Source organism: Amblyomma americanum, chromosome 1 (genome assembly GCF_052857255.1).
Source record: "Amblyomma americanum isolate KBUSLIRL-KWMA chromosome 1, ASM5285725v1, whole genome shotgun sequence".
Taxonomy (NCBI): Eukaryota; Metazoa; Arthropoda; class Arachnida; order Ixodida; family Ixodidae; genus Amblyomma; species Amblyomma americanum.
Window position 1 is genome coordinate 88251189 of NC_135497.1, and position 17333 is coordinate 88268521.

The 17333-nt window shown below is 45.3% G+C and overlaps 2 protein-coding genes across 4 annotated transcripts; both read right to left on the reverse strand.

Moving 5' to 3' along the window:
- Positions 1-205: 205 nt before the first annotated feature.
- Positions 206-3248, reverse strand: LOC144113180 (uncharacterized). The gene is made up of 2 exons (XM_077646121.1): positions 2702-3248; positions 206-1165 (listed from the first exon to the last, which is right to left on the reverse strand). The coding sequence occupies exons 1-2, from the start codon at positions 3182-3184 to the stop codon at positions 815-817; spliced, it is 834 nt and encodes a 277-aa protein (XP_077502247.1). The 5' UTR covers positions 3185-3248; the 3' UTR covers positions 206-814.
- A 3938-nt stretch (positions 3249-7186) lies between these two features.
- Positions 7187-10272, reverse strand: LOC144133716 (uncharacterized). Of its 3 annotated transcripts, none has more exons than XR_013315097.1 (2): positions 7803-7870; positions 7187-7466 (listed from the first exon to the last, which is right to left on the reverse strand). XR_013315097.1 is itself a non-coding variant. In XM_077666854.1 (2 exons), the coding sequence occupies exons 1-2, from the start codon at positions 9795-9797 to the stop codon at positions 7237-7239; spliced, it is 315 nt and encodes a 104-aa protein (XP_077522980.1). In that variant the 5' UTR covers positions 9798-10272; the 3' UTR covers positions 7187-7236. The 3 variants fall into 3 exon arrangements, 1 of the variants encoding a protein (XP_077522980.1); XR_013315098.1 differs by lacking the exon at positions 7803-7870 and adding an exon at positions 7571-7694; XM_077666854.1 differs by lacking the exon at positions 7803-7870 and adding an exon at positions 9713-10272.
- Positions 10273-17333: the final 7061 nt, after the last annotated feature.

The following is a 17333-nucleotide window of genomic DNA, read 5'->3' on the forward strand; positions in this document are numbered from 1 at the left end:
GGTGCATCGACCGAATACTGAACTTTGACATCACAGTCATTGATCACCTGTTGAAGCTGAAAATGAAATAGTGTGAAAGCAGAAATAGGATTGTAAATTATTCAGCAGTTGTACGCAAATACCACATGGCAATTCATGTATATTATTGTCTTATGTATTATTACAAAGAAAAAAACATGCAACCAGGATTTGGTGTCTGTAGTCATTGAACTTCTGCACAGGCATAATTGATGGCTCATTGCCCTAAAAGCATAGATGTAAGCCAGCGACTTGCTGTACATGAGGCGCAGTCACGTGCTACTTGATGGGAGGGCTACTCTCCAATTGCGCAAGGCATGTGTGCTTTTCTTGTGACTTGTCGTGTTAGCTTTCATGTCTTGTGCATATTGCATATGCAATTTTATCAATGGGGAGGGGGGGGGGGATGAGCCAACAACTTATCTTTTTGGGAGACCAGCTGGGTGGTGCTTAAAGGGACCCTGAAATGATTTCAGTGGTCATATTCTAGTGCAGCAGATCTGCAGAGGTGGTCTTTGTGGGTATTCGAGTCAAATTTGAAAGCTCTGCGTGGACCCTACAATTTAGAAATCATTTTAAAGAAATCACTACTCGCAGTAGCTTGCAAACCGATTAGGGTGACATATCAACCTGCGCATGTCCCCTACCCCTATTTATTGCATCAGTGGGCAGTCTGGGCTAGCCGGTTTGCCCACACTGTGAATGATTGTTTCAAGGTGAGTGACCCTTTGTTGGCTCTGCATGATTCTGCCATTTGCACTCGCAAGCACACTCACACTGATGCAGCAGTCCACAGTCACTTTGCAGCCGGGACGTTGTCCTCCACACTGCGGCACAGCGAGTGACTGCGCTTGGCCTTCTTTGATGGCCTGCCTGGGGGGACACATTTTGAACCTTTGTTCAGGCCAGGTCGTCTCCTTGAGATGCTTGTTGGCTGCACACTTATCTTGCCTCGGCACCTTGAAACCCTGCAGACTGCAGCTGACATGTTTATCATTGCCGTGACAAAGCTTTGCTTGCTTGGAAGGCTTTTCAGTTTTTTTGCCAGTCTGGCTGTATGCTTCATGCATGTCGGGTCATTTCCAACTTCAGCCTTCAGGTGTTGAAAGGCTTGTATGAGGGCTTCGAAAGGGTCCTCCTCTAGTTCCTAAAGCAAACACACACAAAAAAAAACAATTCTTTGCTTAAATGCTCCTGTTGGCCTACCGATGGGCTGCTTGTCTCAATCTGTTCTATGCGAAGAGAAAACTGAGCTCTATGAACCTGATGCTCGTCAAAGGTACAGCACGGTAGGCTTCGTTAAACTTCCTCCCATTGAAAATGAGCCTAGTTCTTTGATGCACGTGTGGCTAAAATGTAAGAAGGAAAAGTAAGGAGAAGCACCATGTATCCCAAACGTATTGTGAAAAAAGTGGCAGAACTAACATATTATTCATAAGCCTACTTTACGCTTCAGAATCATGGTTGCTAAGAGGCAGGACGCCAGTCCTTATGTGCAGGCTGTTGCTGCTGTGGGCAGCAGAGAGGCATGATTCAGTAAAACGAGCTCTTGGGCGTGTTGGTTACTTGTCTTAGGCACAGTAGCAGCGCAAAAAAAAACACAAAAGAAGAACTAGGCACGCAGCATCTGTGCGTGTCTCTCAGTGTCTAGTTCTTCTTTTGTGTGTGTTTTTTTGCGCTGCTACTGTGCCTAAGAGAGGAATGAGAGGAGGATGATGCGTCATGCATATGGGGGGAGGGCATTGTCTGATCGTGGGGCGGCTCCTCTGCTCTCCTCTATATTTAAATTTACTTCCTCCATGGTCTAAAATATGCATGAACCGTTGTTAGGTCTTCTTGCTTTTGGGGGAAAATTGCATAATTAACCATTTCTGCAGAATTCTTGTTAGGAACGACAATTTCGTTTTTTGTTATTACAGACACTAATCAGAGTGTGAGAGTAATAAAAATGGGACTGGTTTGTTTTGAATTCTCATAAAAGTCAGCATATTGTTACACAGTTTTGTTGATGCTTTGATATGCTTAACCTCTCCATCTATATAAGCAAGTGAACGCCTCGAGCTTGGCGGCTGCAATAACAGTGCATTCACATTCTTTCAGAGGAAAAGCCACGATACTGTCATATTTTGAAAGGAGCATTAATGGTAGTGACGAAGTTTCTAGTTTTGAGTAACGCTCAGCATCCAATCATGGGTTTTTATCTTTTATGGTACCAGGCTGTCCAGGAAGGATTGAGTGACAGTCCAATGCCAGACTAATATATGGCTTTGTCCGGCTTGCATGCATGGCCACGACAGCAGGTGCAGGATTGTGCACCATGGCACTGGGGGGCATTGTCTTACCACCACCTTCCTTCAAGTGAAGGGAATACCAAGTATTACCTGATGCTGAACTGCAACCAGCACATGCTGCTTTACTGAAGGCACATTTGGAGTATGCGCGGTGTCTCAGAAATAAGCATGTATTTATTTTATATGCGTTATGGTTTCTGCAAAATGTTGCATATATTTCTTTATGAATTCGCAGCATTTTAAATTCTCCACCACAGAAAATAATGGGCCTTAGTCATCATATGGTGCCGATTGTCACTGACTATGGTTTATAATGACTATGGTTTATAATGACTGCAGCCAACATAGAGTTGCTGTAATTCATCTTGCTAATGTATAGCACCATAACTTACCTGGTTCATTAGTTGAGCAGTGGAAGTTTCCCTACTTTCTGGAGGACTGTACTGGGTCGTTGGAGCTGTTGAAGTGGAGGGAGTGTCCCAACAGTCTAGAGCATCGGTGGGAGCCTTGCTGCACGCAGCATTTTGCAGCACTTGTGTCTCGTGGAGGCCTTCAAAGAAATCAATGCCAGGACAGTTGTCTCCGAGCAAAAGCTTTCCAAGGTTATAGCGAGCTTCTGTAGTCAGCAGAGGTGCATTTGGGAAGATCCCACCAAACACTTTGTGCACGAGTGCCTGGTGTTTACAAAATGCGCCCTGCTGACCAGAGCGGCAGGTGCACAGGCCGATGTCAGAGTACACAGTGTAAAGCTTGCTATCTGGACTGCTGCCACTTGGGACGACATAATGCCCATCTCCGTTGCACCTAATGTTTTTTTCGGTGTCTTTTGGCAGCTTCTTTAAAAGCCTCTCATAGAGGAGCATGTGCCCAGTCATACGTGAGTGTGCATGGTCTAGTATTCTGTGGAAAAAATATTTCTCCCACACAACAGAGAGGAATTCAGCTAATGTCACAACATTAAACGCTTTTGTCATGTGCAAGATTATGTCTTTTAGGACCCTAATCAAGGCCTCTGAATAATTATTTGTGTTGTGGCCTCGTGTCTTCGCTGACAGTCGGAAGAGAAGCACCCATTCTTCTTCTCTCTCCAGTAGAGAGTCGACGTGGGGGATGAAGCCCTTGTGCTGTTGGGAGTAAAGGTCTTGCTTGGCGGCCTCCAATGTGTCTTTGCTATTAGCGTACATGATCTGCAAGGTTTCCAGCAAAAAAAGAAAAGAATAGCTCCAAGCAGAAGCATTTAAACACTAGTGCAGTATATAAAAAACTAAATATTTCAATTCTGAACCACATTATATGAAGTACATTCCAAACATTTACATGTAGTCTGAGAGCTTAGCTTTGAATTAGTCAGTGTCCAAAATTTTTAGCACTGGTGCTGCCATCTCAAGAGCATCTGCTGTATGGAAGTGCAGCAGCAGGTGGAAACACTAGTATAGCTTCAACGGCATTGTAAAGATCCTCTCTTAATTATGAGCTAGAACGAAGTTGCTACAACGATTTATACATATGCTGAGTTGTCAATTCGGTCTACAGATCCCTGGAAGAATGAGCAGGTGCGTTAATTTTGGGTGCACATTGGGAAAAGTTTCATGAAGACCTTGGCAGTGATTAAGCAAGCATTCACGCAGGTTTGCAAGGCCTGTATGAAATGCTGTTACCATAATTAAACTTCTTGAATTGGTTACAGACACGGCAGCAGATTTAACTCTTGTTGTGCATGATTTTATTGCCTGACCACTCTTCGGAACGAGGAGTGCATTGACACCTGCATGGAGCTACATAGGATTGTCGTAAATGTGCAAACATTTCGTTCCAGGTCACTGTTGCGGCTACCTGGTGTGGCAATTATGACTCTGAAAGAAAGCAACCATCTTCCCAGGGAAGAGCCTGCACTTGTGATGAATGGTGAGACGAGTGTAAAGTCGGGTGCATGTTCAGGACTATCCTTGGCATCCATGGCATTGTGCACGAAAAGCAGACACCAGAACGACAAAGGAGTCAATTCCATCTGCTACTGTACCATCTTGCAGCACCTGGAGACGTCCCCTTAATCAGCCTACAGAATGTTTTCAAGGCTCCCTTTTCCAAATTTGCTGCTTTTGTTAAAAAAGAGGTGGAGCTACCATCAGAAAAATGTATCAGGGCTATGACATTGCATCTCACATAAAGCGAACAACCTTGGCTATATCACTCTGTTACAACTAATGAGGAAGCACTGTAAGCTCACTCCCACAGTCTCCTAGCTACTGTGATCCCCGTAAAGAAAATGTAGCTACCCCCTCCCCTGAAATAAATAAATTAAAGTGGATTTGAAGCTTTAACTGCTATTCAGGTTTGCTCCAACAGACTACAAGGTCAGCTGTCGCTTGCATGTGCGCCAGCCAGGTAAAGCGTCTAAACTGGAAGCAGAAGCACGGTAAGCACTAGACAGGTGCAGCGTTGGAAGTGAACTGCTGCACACGGCCGGTGCTCAGCCAATGGCAGGAATTTGAAAAGCTTGAAAGCCAGTCACGAGGTATGCCTTGCAGGCCCACCTGGTCACGTGATGCGTCACCTGTCCAATCTGATCTCTGCCCTCTGTGCGACTGCCGTGTCCAAGAAACTCGTAAACAGCAGATTTCCTGTTTAACCCATGTTTAGAGCGCTCGAACAGTGTGCACCAATCACTGAAATCTGAAATCATGTATTAGCCATTGTTTTTTCCGCAAAGGGCTATTTCCCACCTGGTTTATAGGCCTATTCGACTATTCCTGTGGAAAGGTTGTTCAAGAGCCTAATAGTCACGGCAAGGTATAGCTTTATTTGGAACTCTATGCATTACTTGAGAGCTTTACAGAAGGGTCATGGATGCTGTACGTTATGAGTGCACTTGAGCTGCAGTAGCTTTGCACCCTGACAACTTTGTTGAGGATTGAAGGCGAGGATAGCGACTTTCACCGGTTGCCATGAGCACCTCATTCATGACGGTATTATTATGTCCCTGAAACGCTAAGGTCTTGGCCAGGAGCACGTGACCTTTCTAGAGAGCTTCGAAAGCAGTTTGATAGGGTCCGCTTTCAAGAAACAGGCACACACAGCCGACCTTTTGAACAAATAACTGCCACTTTTCCCTGACTATTTTTCGGCTGTAATAGGGCAAGTCCAGTGACTACAAACTTTAGATACAACGAACCTAATCCGTGTGACCGTCAAGTTTATTATAAGTCGGCTCGACTGTTTAACCTTGTCCATGATCACGAGGTTGTGTACAGCTCTTTATCTGAACAGTATTGTCTCATTCCACAGTCGCAAATGGTTCCTTGTTATGCCTGCTTGCCGCTGACACCTGTGCTGCCCCTGCTATGCTGCATAAGTAGTCCCACAATCTTTGTGATGATGAATTGTGAGGTGAAAACTCTCCTATGCTAGGCTGTACTTTTTACAATTATGTGTGTATGGTGCCTACAAACTGAAACACGATTGGTCAGTTCTTTTTTCTGCATCATCATGTACCAGACATGCTATAGTAGCACCCATTCTTCAACCAAATACCATAGGCCTGCACAGCACGCATACAATCTATGACTTGTGAGACATTGTCTTGTGACATAGTATCAACAGCACAATACCTGGCCTTTCCACCGCAGTGGCTCAGTGCTTATGGCGCTTGGCTGCTGACCCGAAAGACGCGGGTTCAGTCCCAACCACAGCGGTCTCATTTTGATGGAAGCGAGATGCTAGAGGCCTGTGTGGTGTGCGATGTCAGTGCATGTAGAGCCCAATGGGGCCGACATTATCCGGAGGCCTTCACTACGGCGTCTCTCATAGCCTGAGTCGCTTTGGGTGATTAAACACCCATAAAACATCAAGACTCTTTCTTCTGAATCGATCTCTCATTGCTGTTTCTGCATGCATTCAGATTTTTATATCGCTGATAAAGAATAAATTCCATACCTTTTGAAAAATGGCCATCAGTGACTTCCTTTCACTTAGGCTGACACAATGCTTGGCAAGCGTCCGCCACAGCCACTCAGCCTGCGCTACATGAAAGTGGCATAGCTGCTGCCTGGCTTCTGGCCAATGTTCAAGAATTGCTGCTTTCTCAGCAGCACTGTTATCAGTCATTAGAGTCTCTGGTGCCTGCAACAAGAAAAGGCCACATATTGACAGCTATGGAACAGCTGAGTTATTCCCATGACAGACATTTACGGGTGCAGGGCAACATGATTAGAACGAACCTTGGGAGGCAGTTGTTTAGCTGCATTGTATGTCAGTTCAGCTGACCTTGCTACATTACCCTGTGTTGCTATGAGGGTATTTTTCACTTCGGCTTTGATAGCATTACTTAAAGGATCCTAACACTATGCAACTATAATTTCTATCTTTGCCAAACATAGCTTGATATTTCAATGTAGAGGTGACATTTACACAGCATAGTTCAGCGTGTCAGGCAGGCTATACCAAAGAAAGCTTAACCTAACCACTTCAATTCTATAGCTTGTTCATTTGTGGTTGAAGTCTTATATATGACAGGCTGGGCATGACAGGCTGACATGACAGGCTGGGCAAGCAGGAATTTAGGAAGCATTGGGATAGGCTTGCATTAACTCAGCTTTTTTTTTATCAAAGTGCAAAGTCATATATTTTAAAATTTGCAGATTGTCACACCACCTCTTGCAGCAAACTGTTGAAGCTTAGAAGTTGCAGGCATGGCCTGTGGCCAATGCTGGTATTGTTAAGCAGTGGCTCTGTCTCTGCTGCTTTCAAAAAGTACAGGCTAGCGCAGATCCATATTCTGAATTAATGTTGCCTAACTCATGCTTTCTAGCATTACCTGGCATTTCTTCAAATAACATGTATAATTTACAATTTACATGTGCCCACCTCACAGCCTCCAAAGCAAAAGGGGTAGTTGTGCTTCAGGAGCTCGAAGCCTGCTGAGTAGCCTTCAGTAGTCTGACTGCTGTGCACAATGACTGCTATGGGTATGGCACCAGCTGATGTTGCTGTCAGCATAAATTGTCACGCTGCTCCTTGTTGAGTCACATGACGCCGTGGAATCAACGAAGATGACTTCGGAGGATGATTCCAGCTGCTGGGCACGCCTCATGATTGGAGTTACCAGGAGCACTGCCCAGCTGCCTGCCCCTCCCTCTGAGTGCACCTTCACATCAACTCCTGCAAAAAAGGTTTTCATGTTTCAGTATGGCATAACATGAAAGCATAGTTTGTGTGGCAACACAGATTATCTTATGAGGCACTGAGAACAAATTGATTCCTACATCGATTCCTACTCTTATATGGACGAAGAGCACATTTTCACTGAAAAGAATTTTTATATGGTAGGAAGGACTTTAAAATGGAAGAAGGGTATCGCCATCGCTGCCCATTTTCACAGCTACATCTTAGTGATTTCACGCGAGATTTCTTGTTCCATGCAACAAAGAACAAAGTATAATGTGCCTGCATTATGTAACTTTATGTATTGCTACTGGCAGTCCACTTTCATCTCACCAGGGAAATGAAACAGCTAAATGTGCAAAATATAACTAAACAAACTCGCAACACAATGTCATCACCGCCATTGCAAGTTTTCATTAGAATAGGGCAAAAATATTGCAGTGTTAACTCCTAATTTTTTCAGCAAAAGCATACTTATAATGTATGTTTTTCTCTGAGTTTGGTGGCTATGCAATATTCCATTCCGGCGCAAATAAGTTTTGAAGTTTGTCATTTCCGTGGCGTCTGTTGAAGTGATTGCTTTAAGCAAGACTGCATTTTCGGGATCACGAACATTCCCCATGTGTTTATACTTTCTAGCTGCTTCACTAACAAAATTTTCATGCTGTTTTAGGTCATCGTAACATTTTATGAAAGGACTCATTGTTTTCAGTCGCTGCTTCGGCCATGCAAGACGAATATGCATATTTTTCAATGATGCTGTGATGGCATTTAAGCATCACGCGAAGCACGCCCCTGGCCACAGGCTGAATTTCAGTTTTGGCTTGCTGTTCTTGCTTTCTTTAAAATGGGTTCACTAAATAACTTGAAAAATGGTTTTTTTCTTGTGTAGAGTGGACTCTATAAAGATGTAAGGCTACTGCCAACTTGAAATGTTTGATAAACCTCAGGAGTAGCACTCACTTTAACAGTCCTTGAAGTATTACTGCTAGTCGGACCTCAGAACTTCACCAAGCTCTTTTTTTTCTTATTCTATTGAGTGGTCCTTTATAAGTCCTGGCCTTATGATCCACTTATTGCAAGTCCTTTATCTTCTTTGTATACTGTTCTGTGTTTTGACGATTTCTCTAAAAATGGGATTTGGTGGGATTTTTCTTTCACTCGGAGCATAAAGTGCTTCATAGACCTGTTACACAAAGGGGTGCAATTCTTTCAATACATATCACATGTTAGTACCTCCGTGTGCAGATGTTTACGCTCACTGCCCGCTTGGTGGGTGTGCTACATTGTAGTTTTGTCTAGGCACAATATTTGGCTGAAAAGGGTTAGGGCATATTGCTTTCTTAGTAAGCAGAACAAATATTTGTCACTAACTTGTGTTAAGGAAAGCTATCTCCTGGCATTAGGCCTGAATAAATTTTTGGCATTACAAAGAAAGCTAAAGGTGCAGTGGGGTAGGCAACATTTTTGGTATCTTTGTGTGAACAAAGTTAAAGCTGACAAATTTATCCCTTATTGGTTAATAGATGCTTGGCATTGCTAAGCAAGTATCTCTGTGTCTCAATACTAGATAGCGATCATGCTTAGTGCATTGTTTCTGTTAATTGTCCACCCTCATCAGTACATTGAACAGGCTAATGAGACACATATTTGAACTTGCTTCACTTCTTCCAGAGCAATAATAATGCATTTAGCTTTAAGTATGTTACTGCTTACAACACAACCTTGCAAAATTGACGGCTTTCTCAAAACAGTTTTCTCGGTGGCAGATGGTCCAGTCTAGTGTCCATAAATATTGGTTTGCAATTCAGCTGTGCACCTGTGCGTAGCGCGCGAGTTTGTATTGAAGTGGCATAGAAAAATAGACTGCTAGAGGACATCACAACTCAGACTGTTTTTGTGGCGAGCGACTAGAGGCCATGCTGTGTTGCTGTTTTAGCAGCATTGTGCATGGATGCTTCCCTGCTGTGGTGTGGTCACTGAGCAAGGCAACCAGACTGGGAGCACATGCAAAAACTGGTTTAGCCTTCATACTGACATAGCTGCTTATTAGCCACAGAACGATGTACAGAAAGGAACCCTTATGGAGGACTAGAAATGAACTTCTGAAGGCAGTACATTTTATTCCCACTGGCAGCTCTAGCAAGTGGCAAGCAACAAAAAAAATGTTCCCTTTAACACGTTGTACAAAGGTTTGTGGCATGCACACTTAGCTGTCATCAAGCCTTTCTTTTTTTGCTTACCTTGTTCTGCATACTCGGGGATTTTCTCCTGCAGCCTCATCAGTGGTTCCGAAACTGCCATAATGTGTCTCCCGCCAGGCCTCATACATATAATAAACAGTCCTTTTCGTTGGGTTTAGTGCGCCACTGGCAAGTTTCAGCAGGCTTCCAGTGTCGCCTTCAACACACAAAGACCCTTCGTGCAGGCGTATCGCATCAGCCGGAGTAAGTCCATCAGTGAAGTACTGGCGAAAAAGTTGTTTGTTTTCTCACTGCATCGCAGAAGGTGGAGAGCGGCTGCACTCTCCGTTGCATGGTTGTGCTGGGTGTGCAACTTTATCTATGCACATAGCGGAGGGTTTCTTTGGAGATACGCATCATTCTTTTGGGTGTTGTAGTTGACTTTTTTATCTTTATATTGATCATTGCATTGCAGTTTGTTATGCGTTTGGTGTTTTTTTGTTGAGGCAGTGGAGGTGGCACCTCCAAACTTTGTGACACACCATTCTGCAAAGGACACATGTTCATTCTATAAAACACCACTTTCTTCAATTTTCTAATCTGCACATTGATATACTTCAAACTAATGTTAGGTGTGCATATTTCGCTACTATTGTTAAAAGCTTCTATAAAACACCACTTTCTTCAATTTTCTAATCTGTGCATTGATATACTTCAGACAAACTGATGTTAGGTGTGCATATTTTGCTACCATTGTTAAAAACTCCATCGTGCAAACTGCTGGCCTATTTTTGCATGTATCCTGCCACACTGCTCACCACAACCTTAAATTATAGTAAACAAAACTATTTACCAGAATATAACTACAAATCATTACTCATGTGCAAAGTCCAGCCTGCAACAAATTTATGCTAACGGCAGTGTTATAATTAATTTGTTTCTGAAACAGCACTTTCGTTCCAGGTAAGGTAGCTTTCCCGCATCGCATGTTAACCGTGATTTCGTGTCGCGAGAATTTTTAACAAAAACTAATTGAAGTTATGTAATGCAGCACTTGAGATGCTATTCGGCGAAGATGGGGAAATATTGTGGGAAAGGTAGCTTGTGGTTGTGCACTGCTGCTGTTTAGACCATATTTCGCGACGTGAAGCTTGCTTTCCTGCAAAGCTAAGGCTCGTCCACAAATGAAACTACCTTGCAGTTCAATTCCCCCTTCCCGGGGGTGGTAATTAAAGTGCGTGACAATTTTTTACCTTGAAGGATTTTCATGAACTGCTAACGAGAATTTTTTTTTAATGCGTTTGCGGGCGACCCAGATCATGATCGCACAATAATGTATGTGCCGAAAGCGCGGAGTAAGCAATTCAGACCTACTTTTGACATTTGCCCTCCTTTTGGGCGCTGCAGATGATCCATGATGTATTCGTAGCAGCGCTGTAACGTTTCACCCACTCCGAGGCCCCTTCTTCACTGGGAAAGTCGCTTCGTAAAACGACAGTATGTGCTGCCGAAGCAGCAACATCCCGGAGGCATTGCCAACCGAAGCCAAGGCCCTCCTCGGGAGGAGCAAGCATGGTTTCGTTGTTGAACTTTTTTCCAGACTGAACTTGAATCAACGTCAGCGAGCTCCCGCAACTCGGAAGGAAATCGAGCACGGCGAAACCGCGCACGTATGCAGACGAAAAAGACAGCCACTGAAAATACAGTGAGGAGGGTGGAAAGCAGAAATTCTCTATTCTTTCCCCAAGCACGCGCCAGAAGCTGGGTCGTCCATTTCTCGGGAGAGGTCGTCTCCGTGGGACGTACTGATTTACTGAGAGGCGTGACGCCCGCGCTTAGGGTGCCTCGATGCCAGCTACCCGCGCTAATCCTTCCGGCGCCGACTCATCCCCTGCTGACCGGCCGTGCACGAGTGGTAGAACAGTGACAGTGCATCGCGCGTTTCGGACGCTGCCCAAAGCCGTGGGAAAATTGGGGAAGAACCCCGAACTGCCTTGTCAGAGCCGACGACCTTTTCCCACTGAAGAAATTCCTTTTGCTGTCAGCGGAGACGGCAAAGCCTATGCGTGGAAGCTTCTATGGGGCATCAATGGAATGCACATGCAGCGAGCTGCGTACGCGGAACCACGCGCCTGGCACGCTCCAGGAGGTGCGGGGTCCACAGTGTTGAGGTCGGTGAGCCCTGGGCTCCGTCCACTTGTACATACGGTGCCATTGCACTGCTATTAGTTTAAACTGGGCGATAGCTGGTTTAGTAAAGCTCTGCCCAATTATCGAATGGGTTAAAACCCGCGGCAAACAAAGACTTGGGAGGAGCGCGCCAAGTCTCAGTCTCGACCGCTTTTAAACAGCCTTTTCGTTAAACTGCATTATTCTCACTGCCTCGTATTTCAATCCCGTCTTAAATAAGTTTTGTCTTGAGAAGTTGTAATTGCTGCCCCAACCGGCAACGCCAGACGAGCGGACGAAGGCCTGAAGGCTCTTTGTACTGCTAACCGCCGTGTATATTCGATCACCGGCCAGCGTGCCGCCATCATTCACCGCTCGCGACGTGCAACCGATCGACCAGCCCAATCCGGCCATCCCATCAAAGAAGGATTCGGAAAGTTTAACTTGTGCCGTGACCAGGATTGATTGGAACTTCTCAACTCATCCCATACGTGAAAGGCGTGACATGGCCGCTTGATGCAAAGCGCGATTTTCTTTGCATCAAGCGGTCGTCTAACCCGCGCAGGAGGCTTCTACTCGAGTCGTGGCGCATCCAACAGACACGGAAGAATGTGAATCGCTCCCTGGGGACACTTCCCTCTTCCTAAATCCATGGTTTGCGGCCACTGACCCGAGGTCTTCCACACAAGCGCAAAGACGGGTTCGATCCCGGCCGCGGTGGTCGAATTTCGATGGAGGCGAAATTCTAGAGGCCCGTGTGCTGTGCGATGTCAGTGCACGTTAAAGAACCCCAGGTGGTCGAAATTATTCCGGAGCCCTCCACTGCGGCGTCCCTCATAGCCGGAGTCGCTTTGGGACGCTAAACGCCCGTAAACCATAACCTTTTCAGGCTCATTTCTGCCTAAAAAGAAAAATTTCATTTTCATTGTGTATGTGTAGGAATCCAGTGTTTGGCTTATTGCAACCCAAAACGCATAGGTCATTTATGCTAAATTTCAGTTATGGTTGAAGAGAGAGAAAGACAGAAGGGCAGTGAGGTTAACTAGGCAGCGCCCAGTATGCTACCCTACACGTGGGAAGGGGAACAGAGGGAGAGGGGGGATGGTTGGAAATTCTCATCTGTCAGGTGGGCTCTACCTGAGGGATCAGGGGATCTCATTAACACATAAATGTAGATATTATGGGCAATGAGCCTGCAGCCTTCACGAGTGCATCGAAAACGTGCTACAAGGTACGTAATGCTTTCGGAAATGGAAGCACATGAACGTGAAAATATGAAACGTTATTTTCATTGACATTTACTATTAAAAACAGCGATACCTGGCAGTCAGCTTTGGCAGGGGCTACCGGGCGGCGCGTTTAAACAAAAATTGCCGGAAAATTTTTCTCGTTTTACACCGTACCTATCCAGGCAGTCGTTCGTTAACAGTTGGCAAGTGCTTTAGAGAAAAAAAATTACAAAGTATGCTGCGTCATTTCGACGCTATCGCTTTTAAAACGTCACAATAATTGTGTGTTGCGAATGCGCGCATGCTCCCGACAGGCGCTCCAACAGCAGGGTGTTGCACCAAGTTCTCGAGGAGTCCGATGTGCTGCAGCGAGTACTACATTTACTCGTTAATGTTAGCAATCGTTCAAATTAGTCAACACACCCATACGTGAAAAGTTCAGAAACGGCGCGACCGAAAGCGAAACGCACTCGACAGCGCAGATAACTCTAAAACGCCCCGTATGTTTGTAAGTAAACACTGGTTTCTTGCTGTTTTCACCTTTGTTCTGAAAAAAAAGTGCCCTAGCAATAGTAAAAGTAGCTTATTTGTCAACAGAAAGTGCCAATAATGCAGACGTGCACACGCGGCTATAGTGCCTAGAATATACTATAACGCGGCACAAGCAAAAGCGGTAGATGGCGCGTTATGCGCAGCCGATGTAGGCGGCGGATTGCTGTTGAGAAGTTTTAATGCAGCAGACCATTTTATTAACAGTGCATTTTAGTTTGTGCAATATGTGGTATGCTCGAATAAACGTAAACGGCGTAATCGTTTTGTTTTGCTTGTGTTTTTGTGTTTAGTGGCGTCACCGGAACTTGCGCTGCTGCATCTTCGGGTCTTTGGAAACACGCGGCTTGGAGACTGATACGTGACTCCCGATCATGCTATTTCATTCTTTTCTCGGGCTTCGATCAAGGTATTTTAAACGACAAAAAAAGTGTGTGGGGGGGGGCACATCCCTCATATCTAATGTTCTGAGAACTTTGCGAAGCGCATGTCTGTTACAATCTCGCTGCGGAGCATTGCGAGAGATGTTTCGACCGGGTGAAGCAGATCTTGGAAGACCCAGCCTGCGCTGTGTCTAGTCATTTTTCCGACGACCTTTCGCCGAACGGAACCTCTTTGAATAACGTACGTTGACAAATTTTAGATATACCCAATGCCCTCTTGTCTATTATTTCCGCAAGAAACACAGCTCACTAGGTTCCTGTGTGATGCACACGCGCACAGTGACTTTGGGAGTAACACAGCGAGCCTGACTCACCGGATTTCTCCAAATGACAAGCACGTGCGTTGATGAAATGATAACTGAAACAAGGGGAGTATCAGACATGGCGAGCGACTTGTGAATATTAAAAAAAACTGCGCTTGAATTAAGGCACCGACACGAGCGCACTTATAAGGAAAAATGGCATGCGTCGGTGCGATGAAGGCGGCGGAAATCGTTTCTTACTCCAGTTTCAAGAATTTTCGGGAAAGAGGTTTCTTGTACGTCTTCGCAACTGCGTTCTTGTCCGTTACGTCAAGTGCATGTTCCCAGTGCCGATTTCGTCAGCATCCCTGTTTTCCACAAAACTCTATCTGTTTCTTTAACCTTTTTCTTAACAGATAATTGCTGATTTGCCCCCTTACTGCTGTCCAGATAATTTTTGTCAATTTTCTAGTTCGCTTTCTCCATTTCGTGTCTTCTTTATATACAGTATTGTGCGTTTTTATCGCTGACAGATTCAAAAATTTCCCCGCCTCAACGGCTGGCTCATTTGCGGTAAAACTGCACACAGAGCTTGCGTATTATGGTAACTTTTGTATCGTAGGAAGTTTGACAACGGTACTTACTTAGTTGAGCCGTGCATGATGCGAAAACATAATCGTCTACGTAGAGATCGGCAACCAAAACCCGCAGACGACGCTTTTTCGCTGAAGGGCGGCAGTGGCGCCATCTGTTTGCGGTAGCGCAAAGCGTCACAACAAGGCCGTCGAGGAGAGCGTTGCAGGAGCGCGGGCCGTTTGAATATGCCGTTCTTGTCGTTTCGTCTGCTTCTACTGAAGCGCTTACAACATTTTCGACTAATTAAGCGGAAAAATATCAGAACAAATGATTTAACGAGGCTTTACCTTCTAAAGAATATTGTTTGCAATGCTCGCCTCGGCGGCCTTGTCGAGACGGTTCCCACTGCCCAAAACAGATGGCGCCACTGCCGGTTCTCAGCGAAAAAGCGTCGTCTGCGGGTTTTGGCTCGCCGATCTCTCGTAGACGCTTATGTTTTCGCATCATGTGCGCCTGAGCTAAGTAAGTACCATTGTTAAACTTGCTACGATACAAAAGTTACCATAATACGCAAGCTCTGTGTGCAGTTTCACCGCAAACGAGCCAGCGGTTGAGGCGGGGAAATTTTTGAAAGTGTCAGCGATAAAAACGCACAATACTGTACAGGTATCTGAAAATTTTCCTAGCCCACTGCTTTTCCCCATTTTTCTCAATCGCTCCTCAAATGCTGTCTTACTGCTAGCTTCTCTGCTCTGGAACGACGCCCATCCCATATCACCCTAGCTGTACCCCCTGATTTGGTGTATTGCCATGTGCTCCTAAAGCTAGCCTCCCTACGCCACGTTGTTTAATTTCTAACCTTTCTTTTGTCTCATGCCCAGGACCGCTTTACCGAAAGTCAGGCTAGGAACCATCATCCCTTTCTAGATCCCACTTACCACTTCATACCTATTGTAATTCCAGTGCTCTGTTTTTCATGACAACTGCATTCCTACTAGCTTTATTCATTACATATTTTTCATGCTCTGTTATTTATCCACACCCAAAAATACCTGTACTCATCCACTACCTCTAGCGTGAATATAATAATAATAATAATTGGTTTTTTGGGGAAAGGGAATGGCGCAGTATCTGTCTCATATATCGTTGGACACCTGAACCGCGCCGTAAGGGAAGGGATAAGAGAGGGAGTGAAAGAAGAAAGGAAGAATTAGGTGCTGTAGTGGAGGGCTCCGGAATAATTTCGACCACCTGGGGATCTTTAACGTGCACTGACATCGCACAGCACACGGGCGCCTTAGCGTTTTTCCTCCATAAAAACGCAGCCGCCGCGGTCGGGTTCGAACCCGGGAACTCCGGATCAGTAGTCGAGCGGCCTAACCACTGAGCCACCGCGGCGGGTCTAGCGTGAACTCCTGAATTCTATGAACGCCAACGGCGGCGCACCGCATCGCAGCGCCGCGGCGCGGCGTGGCTGTGCGTTAGTGCATATCGCGACCGGCTAATAACCACGACCGGCTTCGTGGTGTAGGACCTCCTGCATGTTTGTAAACAAACGAGGTGACGCTGCAGTCGCTAGCGAGCTCGTGGTAGGCAAAAGGTCAGGGAGTGGCGTCGCGGATAGGTGTTGAGCGCGGGTTTTCAACCCTTGTAGGCGCGTTTCCAGTTTCTGCGAATCATAGCAATGGTCGATGCTTCCAACTTAGTAATTTGTCGAAGTACACGAGCTCGCGTTGGCCACGTGCGGCCTATAAAGAGAAATAGTTTGCCACTGTGTATTGTATATACGGTTAGTAGTAAACATGTTGAAAGCGTTCCTGCCGTTTATTTATGCGCTAGGCATTGAATAAAACAAGTTTTGACACTCTGCACTAGCCGGAATCATTTTACTTCGGGACAGTAGTGAGGGGAAGTGCTGGCGTTGTTTCGTCGGAGCAGACATGCGCTCATCGTCTGCTGACATACGCACGTGTCGCGCTGCGCGAAAAGTGGGGACAGCGTCGTGTCCCCGATCTCCTGTCTCGCTTAGCGCTGTTTTTAGCCTAATGACCACGCACCAGCCAGGCCGACTTTTCCTCTTGTTAAGCTGGTCGATTTGGTGAAAATTTTTGATTTCTAGAATTATTTTCTTTCCTAGCCCTGAAGTCTAGTTTCGTGACTGAAAATTATAGCAAAATATTGAATACAAATTTATAAATTACGCTTTTTAGAAGTGTGGTCGTCAAAAATTGTGAGGTAATTTCTTTGATTTCAGTGCCGCATTTCTTTGACCAAAGCGAAAGCGAAGATGCCATAAACGAGGGAATAAACTTTAAGGTTCGTTTTCTGACCTCTCACATTTTCTTCGACTGGATCACTCACCTTCGTAATTCGCATGAAAATCAAATGATTCCATTTGTCGCAAACTATTCCTGAGACGTTGAGGAGCGTAATAAATCTCGATTTTTTTTGCCCTACACGTGCAGTATTGTGT